Source organism: Lichenostomus cassidix, chromosome 6 (genome assembly GCF_008360975.1).
Source record: "Lichenostomus cassidix isolate B80296 chromosome 6, HeHo_3.0, whole genome shotgun sequence".
Classification (NCBI taxonomy): Eukaryota; Metazoa; Chordata; class Aves; order Passeriformes; family Meliphagidae; genus Lichenostomus; species Lichenostomus cassidix.
The window spans coordinates 5,135,821-5,158,316 of record NC_139487.1 but is presented as its reverse complement, the minus strand read 5'-3'; the positions used below and the strand labels follow the sequence as shown (position 1 = coordinate 5,158,316).

General features: G+C 40.0%; 1 protein-coding gene across 1 annotated transcript in view; it reads left to right on the top strand.

Annotated features, from left to right (window-relative positions):
- Positions 1-21,304, top strand: part of INPP5F (inositol polyphosphate-5-phosphatase F) — a 39,261-nt gene extending 17,957 nt beyond the window's left edge. Inside the window, exons 3-20 of the mRNA XM_085064706.1 lie at positions 1,899-2,035; positions 2,718-2,846; positions 3,451-3,618; positions 3,898-3,954; positions 5,235-5,433; positions 7,216-7,395; positions 7,782-7,849; positions 8,283-8,407; positions 9,757-9,834; positions 10,571-10,691; positions 12,611-12,739; positions 14,171-14,288; positions 14,774-14,972; positions 15,866-15,937; positions 16,031-16,104; positions 17,241-17,369; positions 18,106-18,193; positions 18,672-21,304. Coding sequence (XP_084920832.1) covers positions 1,899-2,035; positions 2,718-2,846; positions 3,451-3,618; positions 3,898-3,954; positions 5,235-5,433; positions 7,216-7,395; positions 7,782-7,849; positions 8,283-8,407; positions 9,757-9,834; positions 10,571-10,691; positions 12,611-12,739; positions 14,171-14,288; positions 14,774-14,972; positions 15,866-15,937; positions 16,031-16,104; positions 17,241-17,369; positions 18,106-18,193; positions 18,672-19,797 — 3,197 coding nt within the window. The 3' untranslated portion in view covers positions 19,798-21,304. The remainder of the gene's footprint in view (positions 1-1,898; positions 2,036-2,717; positions 2,847-3,450; positions 3,619-3,897; positions 3,955-5,234; positions 5,434-7,215; positions 7,396-7,781; positions 7,850-8,282; positions 8,408-9,756; positions 9,835-10,570; positions 10,692-12,610; positions 12,740-14,170; positions 14,289-14,773; positions 14,973-15,865; positions 15,938-16,030; positions 16,105-17,240; positions 17,370-18,105; positions 18,194-18,671) is intronic.
- The last annotated feature ends 1,192 nt before the right edge of the window (positions 21,305-22,496 follow it).

The following is a 22,496-nucleotide window of genomic DNA, read 5'->3' as shown; positions in this document are numbered from 1 at the left end:
TTGGATTGTCCTGGCTTGCCAGAGACTGCTGGGTTTGCCTGCTAGAAAGCAACTTAAAAAGGCAGACCTTTTCAAGTGAACTGATAGGCATCTTTATCTGTTGCTGGTGGGTTTGGCAGCATTTCAATTTCTCCTTTTCAAAAGGATTTTCTTACCTATTCATTGGGCTTCTCACTGGTACATAAAATCTGTCATTTTCCTCAGCTTCCTTTTTCCCATGGCTGCTGGATGGAGTGCTGGGGCAAAGGCAGGTGTTTTCCAAGGCACATTCCCTACACCTGTACAGAAAACCTGCTCCAGCACCTGCTTGTCTGTGAGGATCACTGTCTGAGTGGCATTTGCTGTCACTCTCTTGTCCTGATTCATTATCCTTTGACTAGTTTTAGGAGACTGTGCTCCTGTGACAGCTGTGAGTAACCTGCTCCAGCCTCAGGGCTCACTCTGCTCGATCAGGGTGACACCCTGAGATCCCCTCTGACCTCATGTGTCTCTGATCCTGCAGAGATTGTTTTGCTGGTGCTCAGGAGCAGCACAGGACTCCCTTTACAGCATCATGGATATTGAAGAAGTGCTGCATGTCTTCATTCTCCTTCCCCTCCCTGCTTTTTGGGAGGCACCCTCTGGCTCTCACAGCACGTTTGCAGTTATGAGGATTTGAGATTTTTAAAGGCTTCTTAATACCTAACATAAACATGTCTTTTTTCTAAAGGCAGCAATACAGAATCAAAGTGAGGAGAGTGGAATGTCACAGCACACAGTTGTCTGTTGGCAGTGACTGTTCCTGTCCTTTAGATAAAAGACACTGCTGGGGGTTTCTGTGTTTTTCTTAAGCACTCAGAGGATAAAAAACCGTTTAGAATTTACTGAGCAAGGAGAACAGACTTTGTATTTGCTATAAAGCTGCTAAATAGGCTTTTCAAAGGCTGTATATCGTATTCAGAGGCATAATACATGACACAATCTGCCATCATTCGTGTGGGAGCATATTTAAATCTACCCCAGCAGGCTTTTTATGTCTTTATATCACCTTTTCACTTGAACTCAGTTGGCTGCTTCTCAGCCAGGAGAAGTAGTGAGTGTGTTTGTTTGCCTCTCAGATTTCTGTGCCTCTTCCATCTCCCTTAACCAAACTTTTGCTTTTGACTCCTAAAAGCCCAGCATACAACTGCTCTAACCAAGGGATTGAAATCTAGGAATATCCAGGCACTCTTCAGCAGTCAGTGGGAATGTTTGCTCTGTTTCTCTGTCTCACTAAAGAGTGGATACTATAACTTCAAGTGCTGTAGGCTGGATGTGTGCATGGAATGCACCTGTCACCAATATCTTCATTAACTTTTATCTCATTAATTTCTCCACCACTTTATGCACTGCAGGAACAACTTCATGAGCCTTTAAATACATGTAAATTGCTTTATGGTGCAGTCCACGTTTGCTCACCAGATTTCTTCACTCATCAATCTTACAATCAGATATTACCTGTGTCTGTCTTGTTTGCTGTTTGACACATGACAGAAGCACAAAGGGAAACCCTTAGCTTGCTGTCTGAGCTCCAGCTGCTCTCAGACTGTGCTGCTTTTAGTGGGAATGTGCATCATCCTAGGACTGCTAAGTGCTGTAGGTGAAGCAGGGGTAACTTTAATGTAAGTCTGTGAAACAGTTTATTTCCTTTTGATATTAGAGTCTGAATAAATATTTTAAAGTTGGGGTTTCCTCCTTGATTTTATTTTATTTTATTGCAATGCATAATAACACAACAGTAACAAATCATCATTCACTGGATTCTTCTACTCAAATGGTTCCTGGCAGGTATTTTACACTGGGGAGAAGTTTCTGGCAAACTAATCAAAATTAATGCCTGGCAAGACAGATAAAAGCATCTACTGATCTTTTTCCCCCAGATTTACCATGGTGGCTCCTTTTAATTCGTCAGAAAGCATTGATTGGCAAACTTCCAGGAGATCATGAGGTTTGCAAAATAACAAAGATTGCAGTGATTCCACTTTCTGAGACAGAACCTCAGGATCTGGAATTGGAGGTATGGCTATCCTCAATAAATCCTGACTTTCCTCCTCTTGCTTCAGTGAAATAAAAGTCAAATGCCTCTTAGCTCTTTCTCGTGGTATAAACAGACATCTTGAACATTTTGTGCTTTTTTTAAATACTGTTTTTTTGATTAAAAGTATTTTTTAAGCAGAAATCACAAGTTCTTCTAGGGAGGGAAATAGCAACAAAATAATACCTAAATTTTATAAAGACCACTGAGAATATCACAAAAGAATAAGGCATAGTGAACCAGGAAAAAAGTATATTTTTTAATGGATGCTCTTACTTTCATTCCATTTTGAAATCTTAATTCTATAACCTGGCTTGAAGGGAAATACTTCAAATTTTGCAATTTTTCCCCTAAAAGAGAATGGATAAAGAAACAAAAGTACAAGTGAGTAGTGCTAATTTAATGTGGGTGGAAAGTTGAGGTGGCTCTGGATACTCAGGTCATGCCAATTTGAGGCAGAGATTCTCACAATCACAGGAGAAAATGTCATGTATAAAAGAGTGAGAATTACTCTATAGATGGAAACCTGCATGTTCCCCCTCTATTTCAGTGTTTCCCCTAAGTTTGGGGACATCAAAATCTTGCTTGTGTAGACTTTTACATTTTCTTTGAGATTTTTAAAGAGTATTTAAATGTTGGCTTTAATTCAATGTCATTATTTTAGCTTTGTAAAAAGCACCATTTTGGGATAAACAAGCCAGAGAAGATAACACAGTCCCCAGATGATACAAAATTCCTGCTGAAGACTCTTACTCAAATTAAATCTAATGTGTCTGCTCCAAATAAAAAGAAGGTAAAGTTTTGTACTGTTTTCTTGGTTTATTTTTTTCCCCCAAATGTTTAGTTTGTAATTCCAACTTTGTGATGGATGATCAAATGGAATATTAAGACCTTAAAAAAATGCAGTGGAAAAACTGCAGAATGTAGAACTACTGTCCTGGTTCCCAGTTTAATTTTTTTGATTATATAACTGTGTCTCTTCTGTAATTTTTCATTCTGTAATTACAAAATATTGGCAGAATTGCTAAGAGTTCTTTTTTTACCAGGATTAGCTTCTAGTGAGGTTCTAAACTTCTAGAAACTGCTTTGCATAAGGATCTCTTATCATATAGAATTGGACACAAATTTTGGTGCCTGGTTCCTCAGAGAACACCATACAATCTGCACAAAATGCTTTTAACATCATAAAGGCTTGAATAAGGAAGTCAAAACAATAGTTGTTAAAATTAAAATTGTATTTCTGAGCCTGCTATCTCGTGTGATTATCTGGGCTAGGAATTTTAAGGTCCTGCTCATCACTGGGAAAGTGTTTGTCCTCCAAGGTTAGAAATAGAAAATATGTTTGGAGTCTTTTTCACTCACAGAGGGAGACATGAGAGCAATTTGTTTTCTTTCAGATTAGAGAAAGCAAAGAGAAAGAGAGGCTGGAGAAGAGATTATTGGAGGAGTTGTTCAAAATGTTCATGGATTCAGACTCCTTTTACTACAGCCTGAGCTATGACCTGACAAATTCCGTGCAGAGGCAGAGTGTGTGTGAGAAAAGCAACTTACCCCTGTGGCGAAAAGTGAGTTGTTTTTATTTGTTTTTCCACCTGGGAGATAAGCTGTTCAATAATGTCCAAACCTGGCTGGTCACATTCTACAGCTGAATATCTTGTCCTGTCACCAGGTCAGGTGCAAGGAAACAAAAATCTCCAGCAGCATGACTTGAGCTGTTTTGTTAAAAGCCCTGACTTTCTGTACAGCTGTAGTGAATAAACTGATGGACATTGGTCTCCTTCCTGCAGATACAGCCAAAGCTAACTTACAATATTGCAAAACCTGCCCTTTTGTGTTTCAAACAGGTGGATGACAGATTCTTTTGGAACAAGCACATGATTGAGGATCTCATCAGTATCGATGTGAGTCTTATTTCTAACGTGTGTATTGTGAGCCTAAATGTAAACATTTAGTTGAAATGTTTACTTAAGGCCTCATGGGAGTTTGGTTAAAAACCTGCTTGGCAGACAGGTCAGGATCAGGGCTGTGCCTTCTTTAGCTGGGCAGCTGGCACTGCCTTCTTCCCCCAGCCAGCCTTCCAGTCAGCTGTGATCCTTGCTAAGGAGTGAACTTCAGGTGAATTTGAGAATTTATTACAATAAGGCAATGTAGAATAACTTGGTGTGATATGTTTGTGCTGATTTCTGAAGGTAAATTTGAGTTATGTTCTTATGTGAAATGGATTATCCCTGATCAGAGCTGAACTTGATAATGAAGAGGAGCCAGAAAAGAAATAACCTCTGAATTCCAAAGTTTCCTTGAGATAAGATTTTGGTCCTCCATAGTGGACAATAATATTTTTTTTCTGCTTGAACAGAGTAGCTGATCAGTGTAAAAACAGCGTAGAACAAGTTGTTCTGAACAGCTATTCAGAGTAAATAAAACACTTTCCTGGCTAATGAGCCCATAAAGAAACAGAGAACCACCACTCTTTGTCTTGTGAGTGATCTTCCTTCATTTTAAATTAACCTTGTAGATCAAGGACTGAATTACTAAGTACTATATGCCAGTTTAGGCTTAGTCTTATTTTCTTTAAAGATGACAGGAGATGCCTTACCTTATGCCCTGCATCTCTTTCATTAATAATTATACATAATCAAATGGCTGTGGAGTCACAGCAGGGCAAACCTGTGTCCTCTGTGAAAAGCTGTGTATAATGCAGGAGTTCAATGAGTTATAGTTTCCATATTATAAGATATAAATAGATAACCTTGAATTAATGGGGAATTGGGATCTTGAGTGTTTCAGAAATCCATGTTTTAGAGTGCAGAGCCCTGAACCAGTTGTCTTGGGGACTGAGTTAGCCCATATGAAGCTTTATGCTGGTATATTTTGCTGAAAACAGGCTAACATCTACCTTCCTGCATAAATGTGATACAGTATAGGTCCACACAGAGGTTTGAAAACTGCCTTAAAGCAGAAATTTTAGGTAAAAAAGTTGCTTTCTTTCTTTGTCCTGATTTAAAAGCTCCAAAACTGATGGAGGAAGAATGCTGGTACCTCTTACAGAGATAAGGATGTGGCAAAAATTAAAACATGAAAAACATGTCAAGCAACTGTTTATATAAACATGAGAAACAGCAGCAATAATTGTTGGTAACATCACACCAACAGGAAAATAAATGTTTTTTGTAACCTTCAGAATGCCGAGGTGGACTTCTGGATTATACCCATCATTCAAGGATTTGTGCAAATTGAAGAGCTTGTAGTGAACTATAACGAATCTTCTGATGATGACAAGAGCAGCCCTGAAACTCCTCCTCAGGAATCATCCTGTGTAGATGACATTCATCCAACATTCCTGGTGGCACTGATCTCCCGCCGGAGTCGGCACAGAGCTGGTAGGCAAACACAGCTCGGGGTGTTGGGGTTGTTCCTGAGCACTGGGGAGGGATGCAGATGGTGAAACTGGAGAGTGCTGGGTTGCTGAGCAGATGGTCAACCCCTGCTGGAGTTTGCATGCAGCTTTCCCCGCTGGGAGGAGGGACAGGAGAGGCTGCAGTGCCTGCAGGCTGCTAAGTGAGCTTCACCGAGCTCAGGAGCACTGAATGCATCCCTGCAGGTCACAGTCCTGAGGTGAAATTCCAGTTTTGCAGCGATCCCCTTGATTAGGACCTTGCTTACAGCTCTGTCCTGATGTATTTCAGCAGGCTTGGGTGGGAGTTAAATTTTTAAAGGTCTTCCTTTGAAGGCTTTGACAGCAGCTGAGGAGACTTGGAAAGCCATGTGTGTGCATGCCTGTGTCCCAGGAGATGTTTGTTAGGGGCAAGGTGTGAAACAAGAACCATGCTTTGGTCTTGTACCTTATTTGACTCAGAGTAGCAGAAACAGAAATTATTCCCTGCCCTTAGGATCACAGAAAAATAGAGTGAAGCACTTCACTGCTTAATAGGTCCTGTTCAGCTCTAGGCCTTTTTAGCCTGATTTTTATGAAGACACTCGCCAATGTCTCCAAGTCCTTTCTTACACAGTCAGGTTTTTAACATGTCAAAAAGCCAAGTAAAAGGCCTGGTGAGCTTACCCTGATATAGGATGTACCTTTGTACCACAGCTCACTTTGATGCATTTAATTCAGTTCCAAGGCAAATGGTTTGTCAGAACAACTTGGAGTAAATACTTGAGGGTTTGAGAGTAATATCTTAGTTTGCAGTCTGCCTTTTTAATAGTGAATTGTTACACAAATACAGCAACTGAATTGCAGATGGAAAATTTCTCATTGATTCCTTCTTGCTGTTAATACCACTTTGCTCATCTGATTGCTAGATCAGAGCATAAACTGTGTGGGATTTTCTCCCTGTCTGATTAAAGGCTGTAATGCTGCTTTGACAATTTCTCTATAAAGGTCCCTATTATAGATATTTTACATTCCTTTCCTTTCCCTACTTCTAACCTCTTCTCTTCTGTGCTGTCAAGGTTCAGATCAAAAGTTTGGTTCAGCTCTGCTTCAGGACTTATAACTGAATTTTCATGACCTTGAGTATTTTTCCAACCCTATTATTCCTTTCCTGTGCTTTGCTATCACCTGCATCCTTTCTGAAATAATGCTGTACTCTCCTTTGAGTCAAGGATATGCAAACACTTCTCTGTTTAATGAGCAGTTCAGAGGTGGGTAGGAATAAAACTGTGGTCAGAGGAGCATTATCTCTTCTTAATGTACAGAATTAGTTACACAGGTTAAAACAAGGGCGGTAAACCTGCTTTGTGAAACATGCAAATATTTTTGGGGTGCTTGTGGGATCTCCATGAGAAGTGGAGCCTCTGTCAGTAAAAGTGGCCTTTGGGTTCATGGAAAATGCTGAGAAATAAAGTAAAACTTTCTGCTAAATGTGACAAAACAGGAAAAAAAAGTGTCTTTTAAGGTGGACCAGAGGTATTTCTGACTTTAAACTGCCTTACTCTGTCAGCTTACTTTCTGCTGCTCATAGTGTATCGGGAAATAAACTTTATCCATATAATCAAATAACTTTTGGGGGATAAACTAGGATAGGAGTGACTTCTACCATTGATTATGGATTTTGGCCAGAACTGTTGTCTTGTTTTAGCATTTTCAAAACCAGCAACCTAAATTATTAATGTTTAAGACAAATACTTAAGGATGACTTGGCCATTCTCATTCCCCCTAGGAATGCGGTATAAGCGAAGAGGTGTTGATAAAAATGGAAATGTGGCAAATTATGTTGAGACAGAGCAACTGATCCATGTCCATAATCACACCCTTTCCTACATCCAAACACGAGGCTCTGTGCCTGTTTTCTGGAGCCAAGTTGGATACAGATACAACCCACGGCCCCGGCTGGACAAGAGTAAGTATTTGGGTGGAAAACCTGAAAATCAGAGTTCCCTTGGAACTCTTCTTTTGGAAGAGATGTTTACGAGGGTGTGTGGTGCATATGTAGAAGCATTAAGCAGGTTTATTAAAAGTTAAATTTTTGTTCCCTCTCCTCTTCACAAAATGCAGAACACAGCAAAATTCAAGAATGTTTTTGCTGCTGCACACTGGAGTGTAAGAGCAATGTTGAAGTGAGCAGATTAATGAGAGACTTCTAAAATAATCTTGTACAATGTGTTATTATCTTTAAACTAAGCTATTTTGGTTTTTTTAGAGTACAGACTTGGGCACGATTTAGTACATTAAACAGGACTTACTGGTGAACAGACTGTTTCTGTCTAACACTGCTCTGCCTTGTAGGTGAAAATGAAACTGTGGCCTGTTTTCGTGCACACTTTGAAGAGCAGCTGAAAAATTACAAAAAGCAGGTGAGTGTACATGACACAATAGTAATCTCATGAAATGCAGGGGATGAAGGTTATTGTTTTTAGTTGGTTTTTCTTGGTGATGTGCTGTGGGTTGTTTTAGAAGCTCGTTGACAATTGGAAGGATGATACATAAGTAGAAGTTTACTTTAGGTTTTTCAAATATCCTTGTAAGTAACCAGTAAAACCCAGAAATAACTTATGGAAATGTGTAAACCCTATTTCAGTGTACCTGTCCTGTGCATTCAGAGCTTCTCTGTATTGAAATTTGTGAACTATTGGGGCTTATTTGTCTTAGGTGCAATCTAGCAAAGATGGTAACTTCACCAAGATTGCTACAAATCTTTAACTCTTGAGCTATTTGTTATTGCATGGTCTGTGTCTAAGCAAGTTGTGTAGCAGATGATGAGTGTTAAATAATTAAACTTTTGGACAGGTTATTATTAACTTGGTGGATCAGACAGGCAGAGAGAAGATTATTGGAGATGCTTACCTTAAACAAGTTCTTCTCTACAACAATGCAAATCTGACTTATGTTTCATTTGACTTCCATGAGCACTGGTAAGAAACCTTTTAAAAATGTCACTTTGCATCTTTTTTATTAACATGAAAGGCGAATATAAGGGAAAACTCATTGTTATTTCTCCTTCTGCATGAAACACTTCTCTTTTAAAAAAGAATACATTTTTTAAACTGAAGCACTATAAAGCTTTAAGTTTGGGTAACCAACCACTGCTGGTTGTGATCTTGTGTCCCTGACCTGTTAAATATGCAGTTACTTCTTGGGCAAAGCTTAATTGTGACACATTTTAAGAGTTTCCTTAAACATGCCATGAATGTAAAGCTGTGGCTGACCTGCTTTTTCAAGCTATGTAGCATTTTGCTTTTAATTACTCTCTACTTCTGTTTCTTTCTATCTTCTCTTGTTGCTATAAAAACATTATGGGTTCTTTCAGGACCCTGATGCTGTTATTTCAATATATAAAATACACTGGATTTAATCTTAATCCAGTGTGAGTAGTTGCTGTTTTCATGGCTCCCCTCTGATGCTGCCATGCTCTAGAGCAGTGCTCACATGCCCAAGCATTCATCTGTCTCAGGCATGGATTTCTCCTGCTCCCCTCAAGCTGCATTTCTGTGTGAGTCCACACAGGCTCTAAACTGGTTTAATCTTCATTTCCAAACTTAATCTAGGGATTGCAGCTGGCCTGGGAGAGCATTACTGACTGAATAAATATGGCTTTAGTAGATATTGTCAGAGGGGGAGGTGGGAAGGGAAACACCCCTTGGATAGAAATGGCCTTTGAGAATTCTATAGGACTGTTGGCAGCCTGGATTATTTGATAGTTAATCTTTTGTTCAGAGGAATTTCCATTTTTCTTGGTTCACTTTTCTGCTCTGAACAGCTGTAGTGACCAGGACTGTTTGTTTTTGCATTGTGAGCAGGAGTGAATTGAGAACAATCCTGAAAAATAACCTGATAGGCTAGGGGAAGGAGGGGGTGATGTGCCTGAGGTGTTATTTTTCTGTGCAATGACTGGCAAAGCAGGACTAATTATCCCAATTTGTAATGTTCAGAAGTTACTTTTCTCAAGACTAAAGTGAGAGCAGAACATTGCACATGCCTGAATAGCTTCACACTTATTCATCCTTATGGAAGCAGCATTAAAAAATGCAAATCCTTGAGAATTTCGTGATCTTTTAACCTCTTGCCTTGGATTTGGACGCTGAACTGTACTGTAAAATAGTTGTGAATATTGGCTCCTGTTTAAAGCTCATTGCAGGAGAGAATGCTTATCTCTCTCATTTAGCCAAAATGCTATCCTTGTTAACATCACAAATAAGATAAAGTTACTAAGTAAAGTCACTGTTCTAGTCCAAGCTAACTTTTGTGAAATTCTGTGTTTTAGCCGAGGAATGAAGTTTGAAAATGTTCAAACCCTGACTGATGCCATTCATGACATTATTCTTGACATGAAGTGGTGCTGGTAGGTACTTCACTCTTCTTAGACTAGTAGGGAACATTTGTAGAGGAAAACCCCAACAAAGAGTAGATATTCAGAGGCTTTAATTTTCTCCTAGCTTTAATTTTCTTCTTTTCTCTTTTGGTGTCCAACTTGTGTGTCAGATTTTATGTTCTCAAGTGTTGGTGTTCTACCAATGTAACAGCAAAAATTCTCAGGTTCTGTTTCCTGCCCGAGGTTTGCTGCATTTAACACTTTTAGGGTCACTCACATTTAATGTGAAACACTTTGCATTTGACCCACAAACCCTACAGTGGCAGCCTTGCTGTTGACACCAAGCAGGCACGTTTGACCTTTGGTTTGAACTGATTGAAGTTCATACCTTTGGGTAAAAAGTGTAGCTGCAGCCTCAAGCAATCTCTCTATATTGTTCTGTGTTGCTGTCATTATTGGCTTCTCTGTTCTTGAAATTAAAACCTTTTCTCTTGAAAGCTTGTATTATGTATGCATGAGTTGAACTCAGCATCTGATTGCATCTCAAGTTTGGGGCCCTAGTAGGATTTGTCTGCTATCCAGCCTGGATTGAGGAGGAGGATAAATTGGAATAAGAGGAGTTAATTCAGAGTGGGGTGTAGCTGAGGTGGGGAGTGCAACCATAAATAGTGCTCTGTGTGTAAAATGCTCTGCTGTTTATAGAAGCTGATGAATTACACTGGATTTTAAGTGTCTCACTGTGCTTTTGTTCTCTTCCTGTCCAAAGGGTTGACCAAGCTGGGGTGATCTGCAAACAGGAAGGAATTTTCCGGGTTAACTGCATGGACTGCCTGGATAGAACCAACGTTGTGCAGGCTGCCATTGCCAGAGTGGTCATGGAGCAGCAGGCATGTATCACTGGGGGGCTGTGACAAGTACTGAGTGCCTCAGAACTTCATTGTTGTTCACAGAGAAACCTGTGTGCTTGAAAAATGCTAAATTAACCTCTGCCGAAAGGAATCTGTAAAATACTTGAAAAGCCATGAAGCTGAGAGGAATAATACATAAAAATGCAAGAATTTAAGTCATTATAGAACAGTGATGCCTCCTTCTGTCCTCCTTCAGAAAGGACTGACTGTCCACATCAGTCTTGTTTGGATTTAGTAATTTAAGTTATGTAGGAATACAGAGTTTAAAAACAAAACACCACCCCTCCATGTCTGTCCCTGAAATGGTATGTCAAAGGACTAAAATCTAACTAGAGGTTGGATGCTATTTTAGGTGCTTTGAAGTGAAATACTGTGATGCAGCAAGTAGGGAGATTAGTTGTCCCTTCTGTGTGTAGAGGAATAATTAATTCATGATGTAAATTGCCCTGATGGCTGTGGCTGTTGTGCTGTGGAGTTCTCCCTGTACAGGGAAGGGATTTCCAAGCAGACTGAGAGTACTTTCCTTTAATTTTCCTCTTTGCTGTGGCCCTCATTTGGTTTTTGCTCTAGAAGCTCAGTGGTGAATCTCTTCCCTTGTGGAGACTTCACTGACATGGTGCTGCTCCAGACCTAGTGCAGACTTAATATCCTGTAACTCAAACTTCAGAGCCCCAGAATGAGCAATCTGATTATGTTGAAAGTGAAGGAGAAAGGATGAAATGGGTCCTTCATTAGGGTGAAAAGTGAATGGCTCTGACCATTGCATCTGGCAGCTCCCCTTTGTCACTGCTGTTAGGAGCTCCTGACATAGGAGGAGTATTGAGGACAAGGGGAGGGAGCAGCAATCCCACAGGCATTATTTTAGAACAGGATTTCTATCCAGGATAACTCTTGAGTTAAAAAGCAATTCTTTCAAGATCAAGAGTGTTACAGATTGTTGTGATGAGGTTTCAGTAATCATTGCTGAAGTATTGGCTTGTGATGTGCTGCATCATTCTCGTGTTGTAGCTGAAGCTCTTGGGAGGCAATTCATGGCTGAGAAATGCCCTGAGCATTGCAGGGTGAGTGACATGGAGAGAAGGACTGAGAGTTACAGGAACCTTACACTCCTTGGAACCCCAGGACTTGCTTTCTCTCCTCTGGAAACCTGATAGGGCTTTCAGAGTTAATGAGCAGCTTTGTGTTAATTTTCAGCTAACTTGCATAGAGTGCTTGACCATTTGGTTTTGGTTGTAAATTGCAATTTGCCTATGATTTATTCCAAGTTCTCCCTGTCATTTAGTGACTGCATTGCAGTTATGTATGTGCTGCTCTACCAGCTCAGTGTGTACAAAGCCCAACATTGGGATTGTTCCCTAGGCTTACCTGGGGAAAACTGAAGGTCTGGTTGTTCTAAGAGGGAGATATCTTACTTTAGTGTCAGTGTCAAACAGTAACTGTTCAAAATGTGCAAGCACTAATAATAAACCAACATAAGAAGTTGTTTTTCTTTGTTTTCAGACCCTTGAGGTCATGAATGCCTTTGCAGGAGAAGACATATTAACTTGTTTATTTTAAAATTCTGTGATGTCTTTTCTTTTTTTATGATTCTCTGTTTAAAAAATTCCTGTATCTTGAGAGTCTACAGTAACTTGTTTTCCTTCAGCTAATTTCTTTTTATGATTGACTTAACATCCATAATTAATGTTACTGCTGTCTCCAGTGACATTATGTTTAGCAATAAGACACCAATTAATTATTTTAATCTGACAAATTATCACAACAGCTTCCTTTTCCCGATCATACAAAATCTAACAATTAAACTCTTGGCAAGCATCTCCCCTTTCTTTACCAGTCTCTGATATCGAGAATGACTTTCATCTCGGGCATTGAATTAAATTCCATCTATCAAATTCCAGCTCAAAAAACTGGGTGTGATGCCACCAGAGCAGCCTCTGCCAGTGAAATGCAACAGGATCTACCAGATCATGTGGGCCAACAATGGTGATGCCATAAGCCGGCAGTATGCAGGCACAGCAGCCCTGAAGGTAAGGGGGAGAGCCTCAGCAGTGTCCTGTGTAACTCTGCAGAACCCTGGGAGATGGAGAAGTTCACCAAATATTCTGCATGGTTTTGTTTTGGAGAGATGAGGTTTTGCAATAGAATATTTTGTGTGAATAGGAGAAGAGCTAAATGCTCTCTCCTTTTTAACCTCATGCTGTTCCCTTCAGCTCTGGGTACAAAGCAGAGCTAAGGGTTTGAGGGATATATTAAATATTATGTCCATTCATATTTTTGGCATGGTTATAGTACTTCTAAGCAGTTACATTGCTTTAAAAATACTCTGAAGATCAGACTATATAGCCAGTAGGGTGATATTAATTATTTACCTTAATTAGATGTAATGCATTCTGTGTACCAAGATCAAGCATGAAACTCCTTGTTCTGTACTTCTGCTGCTTTGAAAAGTCATAGAATTTGAGGTACTTGCTGTGTGTAACTGGGGGAACAAATTTCAGTGTTCTTTGTATTTGGGATAAGAAAAATCGTTATGGTTGAAATACTTAACATTTAAATCTCTCTTTAGATATCTCTACTGAGCTTCGATTAGCTGATTTTAATAATATTAAAAAGAAATTATAAAAACCAGCCTGAAATGCTTGTTTCCATTGAGTATATTTAAGTTTAAACCTGAAACAGACCCCAACCTATAGATCTAAATTTTCAGGCCTTCTGCTTGAAGATCTCTCTACTTGCTATTGAGCTTCAGATGAAATTAATTTTCATTGTGGTATTTTTTTTAATTTGAAAGTGAAACACACTTGAAATGTTCTTCACAGGAGTTGATGTGGCTTTTAGAACTGCTGTGTGCCAGTGTTGAGAGTGTCTCTGAAAATAGAATCCTCTAATGAAGTGCAACCACCAAAACAGCTTTTTATTCCAATTCTAAGCCTTCCATGGCCTAGAAACATTCTTTTGTTTCTGAGGTTGTGAGGATATGTGCTGCTTTCCTTCAGTATGTTATGCTTGTCTTGTTTTGGTAGCAAAAGTAGCGAAGATGAAAACCATTTTCCACTAAGCCTCAGTCTTTTCTATTGTTCCAGTAGTGTTCTATTACATTAAAGGCTGGAAAATAAAGGGATTTTTTTGTTTTGAGGTATTGAAGCATCACAGTGACTGATGTCTTGAAAGTCCTGCTTCACTGTTAGCTGGCTTATATATCCAGATTTATTTTCTCTTAGAATTTCATACTAAAATTGTAAGTCTGTCAAAAACATAGGATTCTCTGTGGAGTCAAACAGTGCCAGAAGATGCTCTTTGAAAAATCAGTATTTCCAGCTCCTATATGAAGTAGTTACTTGAAGATAATTCCTGAGCTGCCCTTTATTCAGTTCTGAGTTTCAGAATGCCAATCCTTTGAGCTGAGCCTGCTGCTGCCCAGCTGGATGTGTGCATGACCTGCATGTTCTGTGTGACAGGGTGACTTCACCAGGACTGGGGAGAGGAAGCTGGCAGGGGTGATGAAAGATGGGGTGAACTCTGCAAACAGATACTACTTGAATCGCTTCAGGGATGCTTACAGGCAAGCAGTCATAGGTAAGAGCACATTTTCAACCAAACTGAACTATGCTGTTTAGAAAAGATTATTAAATCCTTGCTTTCTGTTTCTCACTGATTTTTTTCCTATTGCTTAAAGGCACCTTGAGGGTGTACAATGTCTCTGTAACAGACACTATAAGGAACAGTCTTACTTTGGAATTTAAGCAAAGCTCAATTTAGAGGGTTTGCATGCACTGTGACTCATTGGAAGCTTTGCCCCAACTTAGAGCATTAAATGTCTCATAGCATCTCTTAGACATAAATTTGTGTGGCAAGGATCTCTTAAAATTTTGAGGTAACTCTTGGTTTTCACTGAAAGTAGAGTTATACCCTCTCAGTTTGCACTTTCAGGCAACATTCTATTCAGAAAGACTATCGAGAGCCTCATTAAAATGCAACATTTGGAAGGAATTTGCAAACCATTGCCATGCATCACTTCTAACTGTTTCTTTGTTGTTTGCTGTTTTCTGGGGTTTATTTAGATTTGATGCAGGGTATCCCTGTGACAGAGGACCTGTACTCCATATTTACAAAAGAGAAGGAGCACGAAGCCCTGCACAAGGAGAACCTCAGGAGCCACCAGGAATTGATCAGCCAGCTGCTGCAGAGCTACATGAAGCTGCTCTTACCAGATGATGAAAAATTCCATGGAGGTTGGGCACTTATTGACTGTGATCCAAGGTTTGTTCAACAAAGTTAAAATTGATCAGCTGCTACTCTGACACGTCTATTAATTACTCCTGGTGTTAAAAGGTTTTGATAGCTGATGTGTGAACAGAAAGCAAGGGAACAAGAATCCTTGAAGGGTTTGAATACTTGTTTAGAGGACCTTTCCTTTTACAATTACATGTGCTTTTCCCAAAGTGCCATAAAAATGGTTCATCCTGGAATTATCTTTGAGACATCATTTGGATTAATATTTGGTTAATTTTAATTAAAATTTGGTTAATATTGCCAAAATGTAGCAGGTACAATGAAGAGAACTTGCAGAACTAAGGGGGGTTAAAAGGGACTGTTTGACCCTTTTAAAAGCTGTAGTTCCTTATGACTTTATAGGGAAAGTGTAACTTGTCTGATCAGGTGAAATCCTTGGGGAATGAGTCAGCAGTAGGAAAGTGTGGATTTCTCTTCATGGAAAGTAGTGTGCATAAACTCTGAACTTCACTCCCTGTCAAGTTCAGAGTTCACTGTAAGAGAAAAAACAGTGGTTAGATCTCCTGCAGGTTAAACTTCAGCACCTAAAAATAGCAGAGCAGGTTGTTCTGACGCTATTCAGGGCACAGACTCATCACCCTCGCTGAGTCTGAGGTATTTTTCCATTTCTCTGGTAGCATTTTTAATAGCTTGTGGGCTTTCTATTTATTTTTGGACCTTCTGCTGACGTATTTGAGCTGTTAGGTTACTTCAGGTTTGAGAGAAGCTGTTGGTTACATGGATCCATTTGATAACACACCGTGATTGAAACTTGTTGTAATTTGTGTTCAGCTGTAAAAGTGTCCCCAAAATACAGTGGGCATGAAGTACAGCTCTGCAAATAAAACCTTCTACCCTGTATTTATTTTTTTTCCCTTCAGTCTCATTGATGCCACTCATAAGGATGTGGATGTGCTGCTGTTACTTTCAAATTCTGCCTACTATGTGGCCTAGTAAGTTACCACTTTCCCTTACTATGTGTAGTTTATTTTAGTGGCTTTGGTTTAGATTAGTAGGAAGCAGTAAATTCTGTTTCTTTTTTCTAGTTACGATGATGAAATCGACAAAGTGAATCAGTACCAAAGGTTAAGTCTTGAAGCTCTGGAAAAAATAGAAATAGGTAAGAAAACAGTCACTCTGTGTCTTTTTTTTTTGAATGCTCTTAACAACAGGTTGAGCTCTTATCAAAGCATTCTACAAATGAATTGAGGTAGCAGTCCTTGATGTGTGGCACAAACCCTGGGCAGCCCACCTCAAAATGGCCTTTCTGGCTGAAAATAGATGCTTCTGCTGCTGGAAATGGAAGCTTTCATCACTGGAAGGGTTCTAAAGTTTTCCCACTTTCAAACTCTTAAAAGAACCACCCAGAGTCATCCAAAGAAATTTCATTATTTGTCAAATGGCAGCAACAACTTGATCAACTCCTGTAGTGAGTCATGGGTTTGTGCATTCAGTGATCTCTTCCTTTGAAACAAATGCAGCAGTTGGCTCAGAATTGTTCTTTAGATCTGTTTCATAGCTTTGTAGAACTTCTTTCTCCAGGGCTGATAATAAACAAAATCACCTTGTTATGCTGATTTAACTTACTGGCTATGGAATGTAACATCTGCAGGCTAAATCCAGCATTTTCTGCTGGAAGCATTAAAGATGTGATGCCTTTGAATCATGAAAAAGGTGATCCAGTTGGAGAGAAGGGAGTGTGTGGCCCCCTGATGGTGTTTAATCCTCCATTACACAAAACAGTGATTTCATCATCTCCTGACTGTAACTTCACTGTGTCTGTGCAATTTCCGGCAGTTCAGTGGGAAGGTCAAACATTCACATCTACACCTCATTTAATGCTATAAATGATGCAGTGCACTGAAGAGTTGGTCTAAATTTTGAAACTTAAATTACATCCTCTTGGTAACAGTGTATTAGCTTTCCCTCTAATCCTTGCAGGAACATTCCCTAAAAACCCCGCAGGATGTAAAAAGTGCAAAAGTTCTTTTTCCCTTCTGTTTGAAAGGCTGATCTGTAAGAAACAATCAGGCTGGATTGTAATAGACATACAGAGTGTCTAATAGCTTTTTGTAAGTTATTGATTGTTTAGTTAGTGTGAAAATCTTTCATTTAAGTTGTCTATCCTGCTGTAATGAAAACATGAAGCCTTTTAAGCTGACAAGGACTGTCAGTACTTACATACTTTTAGATGAAGTCTCTGCAGTATCTCTTTCAGAGTTTGGTTAAAGATTTCTAATCTGGTTTCTCTCTCAGGGCCTGAGCCTACTCTCTTTGGCAAACCCAAGTTCTCCTGCATGAGGCTGCATTACAAATACAAAGAGATGAGTGGATATTTTCACACCCTCAGAGCTGTGGCTCGCAGCCCAGAAGAAGATGGAAAAGGTTTGTTTTCCATGTAAAAGTTTTAGACATAAAAGTGTATTCAGTGGATCAGTGTTTCTCTGAAAAACACTTATTCCATTGCTCTTGAAATTTATCCTTCTTTAGAAGTTATTCTCATATAATCCAGTTGTGTGAAGTGGGAAAACAATTTTAAAAAACCACTCAGATGTTACTGTTTTAATAGAAAAATAAGTTTCAGATACAGCTTTAAAGCAACACTGCTCTCCAGAACCAGAGTAATTTCCCTGTCCAGGTCTTTACTGCTCCAAAAACTTATAAAATGAAGTTAAAATTAGCTCCTAAAGAGGTAAAGAAATTGATTTCTTTAGTGAAATCAATGTCTGGAAATGTTCTTGCTTGTTGTTTGACTAGATTAAATGAACACTAGCAAGGGAAAAAATATCACTTCATACCTGGAGCACTGAGTTTGTCAATAAGGATTGGAATAAATAAAATTCCTTCTCTTCTTTCCCCAAATGAAGCAGCGTGGCAGTGATTCACTTAATGCTGAGTATTTAGAGCTGAAGGAGAGTTTATTCTTTAGCCTTGTTTTGTAAGCTTTAAATCAGAATTTCAACTTGTAGGGCACAACTGTTCTGTGGGGTGAAAGAAAAGAAAACAATAGAACCAAACAAACTTAATTATGTTAAAATTAGACCAGTTTCTTTGTAGATTATGGAACATGGGCTTTTAAGGGTGTTTTTAAGGATCTGACAAGCTGCTGCTTGAATTTCAGACACTCTTCAGTGCATTGCAGAAATGCTGAGAATCACAAAGCAAGCAATGGGAATGGATGTGCCCATTATTGAGAAGAAGCTGGAGAGGTGAGTACCTAAATGATGTGAACCTTCTGTATCCCACTTTTGCTCTCAACTCAGCTGCTTTCCCCAGCTGAGTACAAAGTGTAGCAAAAAAATCTTGTTCTTTTTTACAGGTATTGCAGACTGAATATTTGCAGTGTTGAGTACAGCACACACAAAGTCAGGGTTACAAAAATGGAGAATTCAAATCCTTGCTCATCTAAAATGAAAGTGCCTGCAGAAACTGCCTGTTCCCCTTGTTTGGCTGCTGTTCTGTATCAACCCTCCTTTGTTTTTGTTGGTTTGAGTTTGATTAGCTTATGTGGGTACAATATTATTATGTAAGGGAAGGATTAAATTTATTATTCATGTAGGGAGAGGGTAACTTAGTAACTAAAATGTCCATCTCTCTTACGGAAATGGACTGGAAGACAGTGAATGCTTGGTGCTTATAAAAAAGACTGCTTTGATTGTACATTAAAGATATTTTTTCCTCTTGTAGGAGGAGCAGCAAACCTCATGAAGACATCATTGGCATTCGGTCTCAGAACAGAGGGTCCCTGGCCCAGGGCAAGAATTATTTACTGAGCAAGTTCTCCTCTCTCAATCAAAAGGTGAAACAAACCAAATCCAATGTAAACATGAGCAACCTTCGGAAGTTGGGCAACTTTGCCAAAACTGAAGTGAAAGTCAATTTTTTAAAGCCAAATTTGAAAGTGAATCTTTGGAAATCAGACAGCAGCCTTGAAACCCTGGAGAATCCAGGGGTGGATTCTAAAGCCGCCAGTGAATCTGACACAGAAGGCTCAGATAACGACTCGTTCCACTCAGATGACTTCCTGACTAACTCCAAATCGGACGAGGACAACCAGCTGGCAGATTCCCTGGAGAACATTGGCCCCACAGACTACGTGCTGCCCAGCTGTGGCATCATTGCCTCGGCCCCAAGGCTGGGCAGTCGCTCGCAGTCCATCAGCAGCACAGACATGAGCATCAGCATTCCCGTGCCGGCCGAGGGTCAGGACTGCCCAGCCGACTGCGAGGACACTGCCATGCCTTCTGCTGATAGCACAGAGCTGCAGTTTGCTAAGCCCGTGGATGTGTACTGCCAGAGGTTCGTGCAGGATGCCCAGAGCAAGGTGGCTGATGGTTTGGAGCCTGAGGCTGGTTCTCAAGAGCTCCATCACACACCCACCCGAACCAGCAGTGACGCAGCCAGGAAGGCAGAACCTAAGGCTGGAGCTGTTGCAGACATTCCTTCCAGGCCCTCTAAGCTGGATGTTCAATCTGCTGAGCCAAATCCTCAGCTCTTGGCTGTCGGTGGGCCTGACTTCAATAAATCCCACAGAAGCCCAGGATCTCTATCTGGGAACCACGAGCCAGGACTCCACACCACTCCTTCCCCTGCTGACGGCAGCAGCAGCAGAGCTGTGTCTCCCTTTGCTAAAATCCGTAGCTCCATGGTCCAGGTTGCCAACATCACCCAGGCTGGATTGACTCAAGGGATTAATTTTGCTGTGGCAAAGGTCCAGAAGAGCCCTGCAGAACCAGAAGCTTTAAATGAAATCAAACAAAAAGAACTGAGAGAAATGTTTACGCAATGCCAGACACGAATAATTCAGATCTAGTTGCTAATTCGGGAAGTGTTCTTCTAGCTGTGGCTTCTAATAAAATAATGCAGTGACATCATGACTATTGTGGCATGAACTGCTGCTGGATGCTGGGATTGATAGAGGTAACTTGTTTACAGGCAGTGAGAGATGCAAATGAATTTGGTTCTGACCAAGCTTCAGAATTCCCTCAGGCAGGTGAGACAGAACCTGTATAAAAACCATATTTAAACAGGTAGCTTAGACACTGGGATTCAATAAGCATGCTGTCTATCTTAGATGTGTTGCACAGTTATTTTTTTGAGACTAATTTTGTAGCTCTTCAGAATTATGTAGAAAGTATTTATACTCAAAAGGTGATACTGCACTTCTCTGACCTTACTTACCTTGCACTACACCAGCAAAAATAAAGTACCGGTAAATGACATTTTATTTATTTTTGGACTAGTATTTTTACTTGTTTTCATTGAAGTTCTAGATGCAGCTCTCTATGAATTGTGCCTCTACAATGGGAACCAATGTGTTTTTGTTGAATTTAAGTACGTTAATCAGAAAGTAAGATTTCTTTGCTATCCTTTTCTTTCCAGACATCCTGGGACACTTCCATTATAAGTAAAGCTTAAAGACCCAATCTGAAATAGCCACGATCCTGCAGTGCAAATTTCTTCTTTTTCCTCACTTGTTTTGAGTGAGGGGAAATGAAGCAAGTGTCTTTGAATTATTTTGCCTATGTTAAAGCAATTCCTTTTTTTTTTTTTTAATTCCAAACTGCCAATTTGCTCTAATTTTTGTCTCTGTGTAAAGCAAGACCAGCCAGATTCCTGCCCATCAGGCACTGTGTCCCTCTGTGCTAGGATTCTTTTGAAATGAATCCTAACTGCCCAGATGCAAAATCCCAACCAACATCTCGAGCAGAAGGCCAGTGCACTGCTTTGTAAGATCAGTGTTGCATTAGAGCATAGCTGTCAGCATCTATTCAAGACCAAATTCATGACCAACTCCAGCTTTGCAACTCGCAGGATAAAGCATCTGCTCATGCTGGGAACTGGATAAAAAATAACCCTTCTGTGTGTGTGTCAAAGGATTCCATCTATCAAATACTCCTTCCCAGGAATGCCTTGCCATGCCATGCTAGTCTAGGACATTGTCCAAAAGCTGCTGTGAAGCAGGACCTTGCTGTGCTGTGGTTTGTGACTCTAACCACCCTGACAGACCCAGTGCCTCTGTCCTTGTCCCTGTACTGTAGATAGGCTGCACGTGGTGTCCCCACATAGTGTCCTGGGGTAGGGTAGCTCTGTGTCTTAGGACTTGTACTGTTGTCTGAAATCGTCTATCACCTAACCCTGATGGTCTGAAACTTTGATAAACAAATTTGGTTTATTTATTTTATTACAGTGATGTGGGTTTGGGTGGTTTTTTTTTTTGAGTGTCTATACTTGTGGCTATATTTAAAATTAAACTACTGCTGTATTTTAATGTGAGCAATATACATGAGATATTTTAATAAAAAAAAGTGGAATCAAAAGATGGGTTTGGTATGTGATGTTAAGGGATTCAAGGTCTGTGGGGGTTTGTTTCAAAGTTGAGTGGGTGGGGTAGCTACAGATATTGAGATCCCTTGGCAGTCAGGGAGCATAGGTATGACTTCAGGTCTTTATCCTTTTAGAGTGGTGCTGCTACAACTCTAAAAATCTTCTATGGGCAGCTTGTACCTGGGCTTCACCACTCTCACAGGGAAGAATTTCTTCATATTTAATCTCAATCTACCCTCTGTTAATTTGAAGTTATCACTCCTTCTGTCCCTTTCCAGCTCAATGTGCTTCCAGGTTCTGAGCTATTCCCTCCTTGCCTGTGAAATATTGGAGATCCCAAAGTGTACAAAACCATCCTCTGAGGCAATCTTAAACTCTCAACCCTGCATTGCAGCCCAGCTGCTTTTTGAAGAGAGACTTCATTTCCTTCCTCTATTTGTTCTGTTGCTTCACTTCAGAGTAATGCAGCAAAAGGCAGATGAAACCATGAATATTCATTTTTAGTGTTCAAAAAAAAAAAAAAAGAAATAAGCTCTAAGTGATTTGAAACAGCATCAAACTTGGCTCGAGTTTAGGATACACAAAAAATGTTTCTCATAGTAAGTACTCATTATTGGTGTGCAGAGACAAAATATCCAGATTGGCTGCAGAGCAAAACCCCTCCTGTTTAGAACAGGAAAATGCAGTAAAAAAGGAGGTTCTTGTCTATGCTATTTCAATCAGGAGACAGCACTGAGTAAAGGGGGTCTGAGCTTAATGAAAATCTTATTCAGAACAGGATTAATTGAAGCAAACTCTAGAAGTGGCTTTGCAGGCTGTCTCCCCACAGCCACCCTCCCTGGATTACTCCCAGCATTTCACCATTTAAAGCACCCTTGGTAAACAAGTTCTGCAAGTCCCAGTAGGGGCAGCATGTCCTCTGAGTACCAACTCAAACTGTACAGCAGCAAGCAGGGAGGGAGAGACCATTCTTAGTGCTTCAATGATGTTATTCAAAGCATTCTAAACACCCTGCAGTACTGCTAAGGTAGAAAGGAAAGACACATTTTGTATTAGCACATGAATATCACTAATCTAGTCCATGTGGGGTTTTTTAAAGAAGCTGTACCAGAATAAAGCTCATTGGAGAAATCTGAGAAGTCATGGTCTGCTCTAAGCACAAGGAAATGTATTTCATGCCCAAGC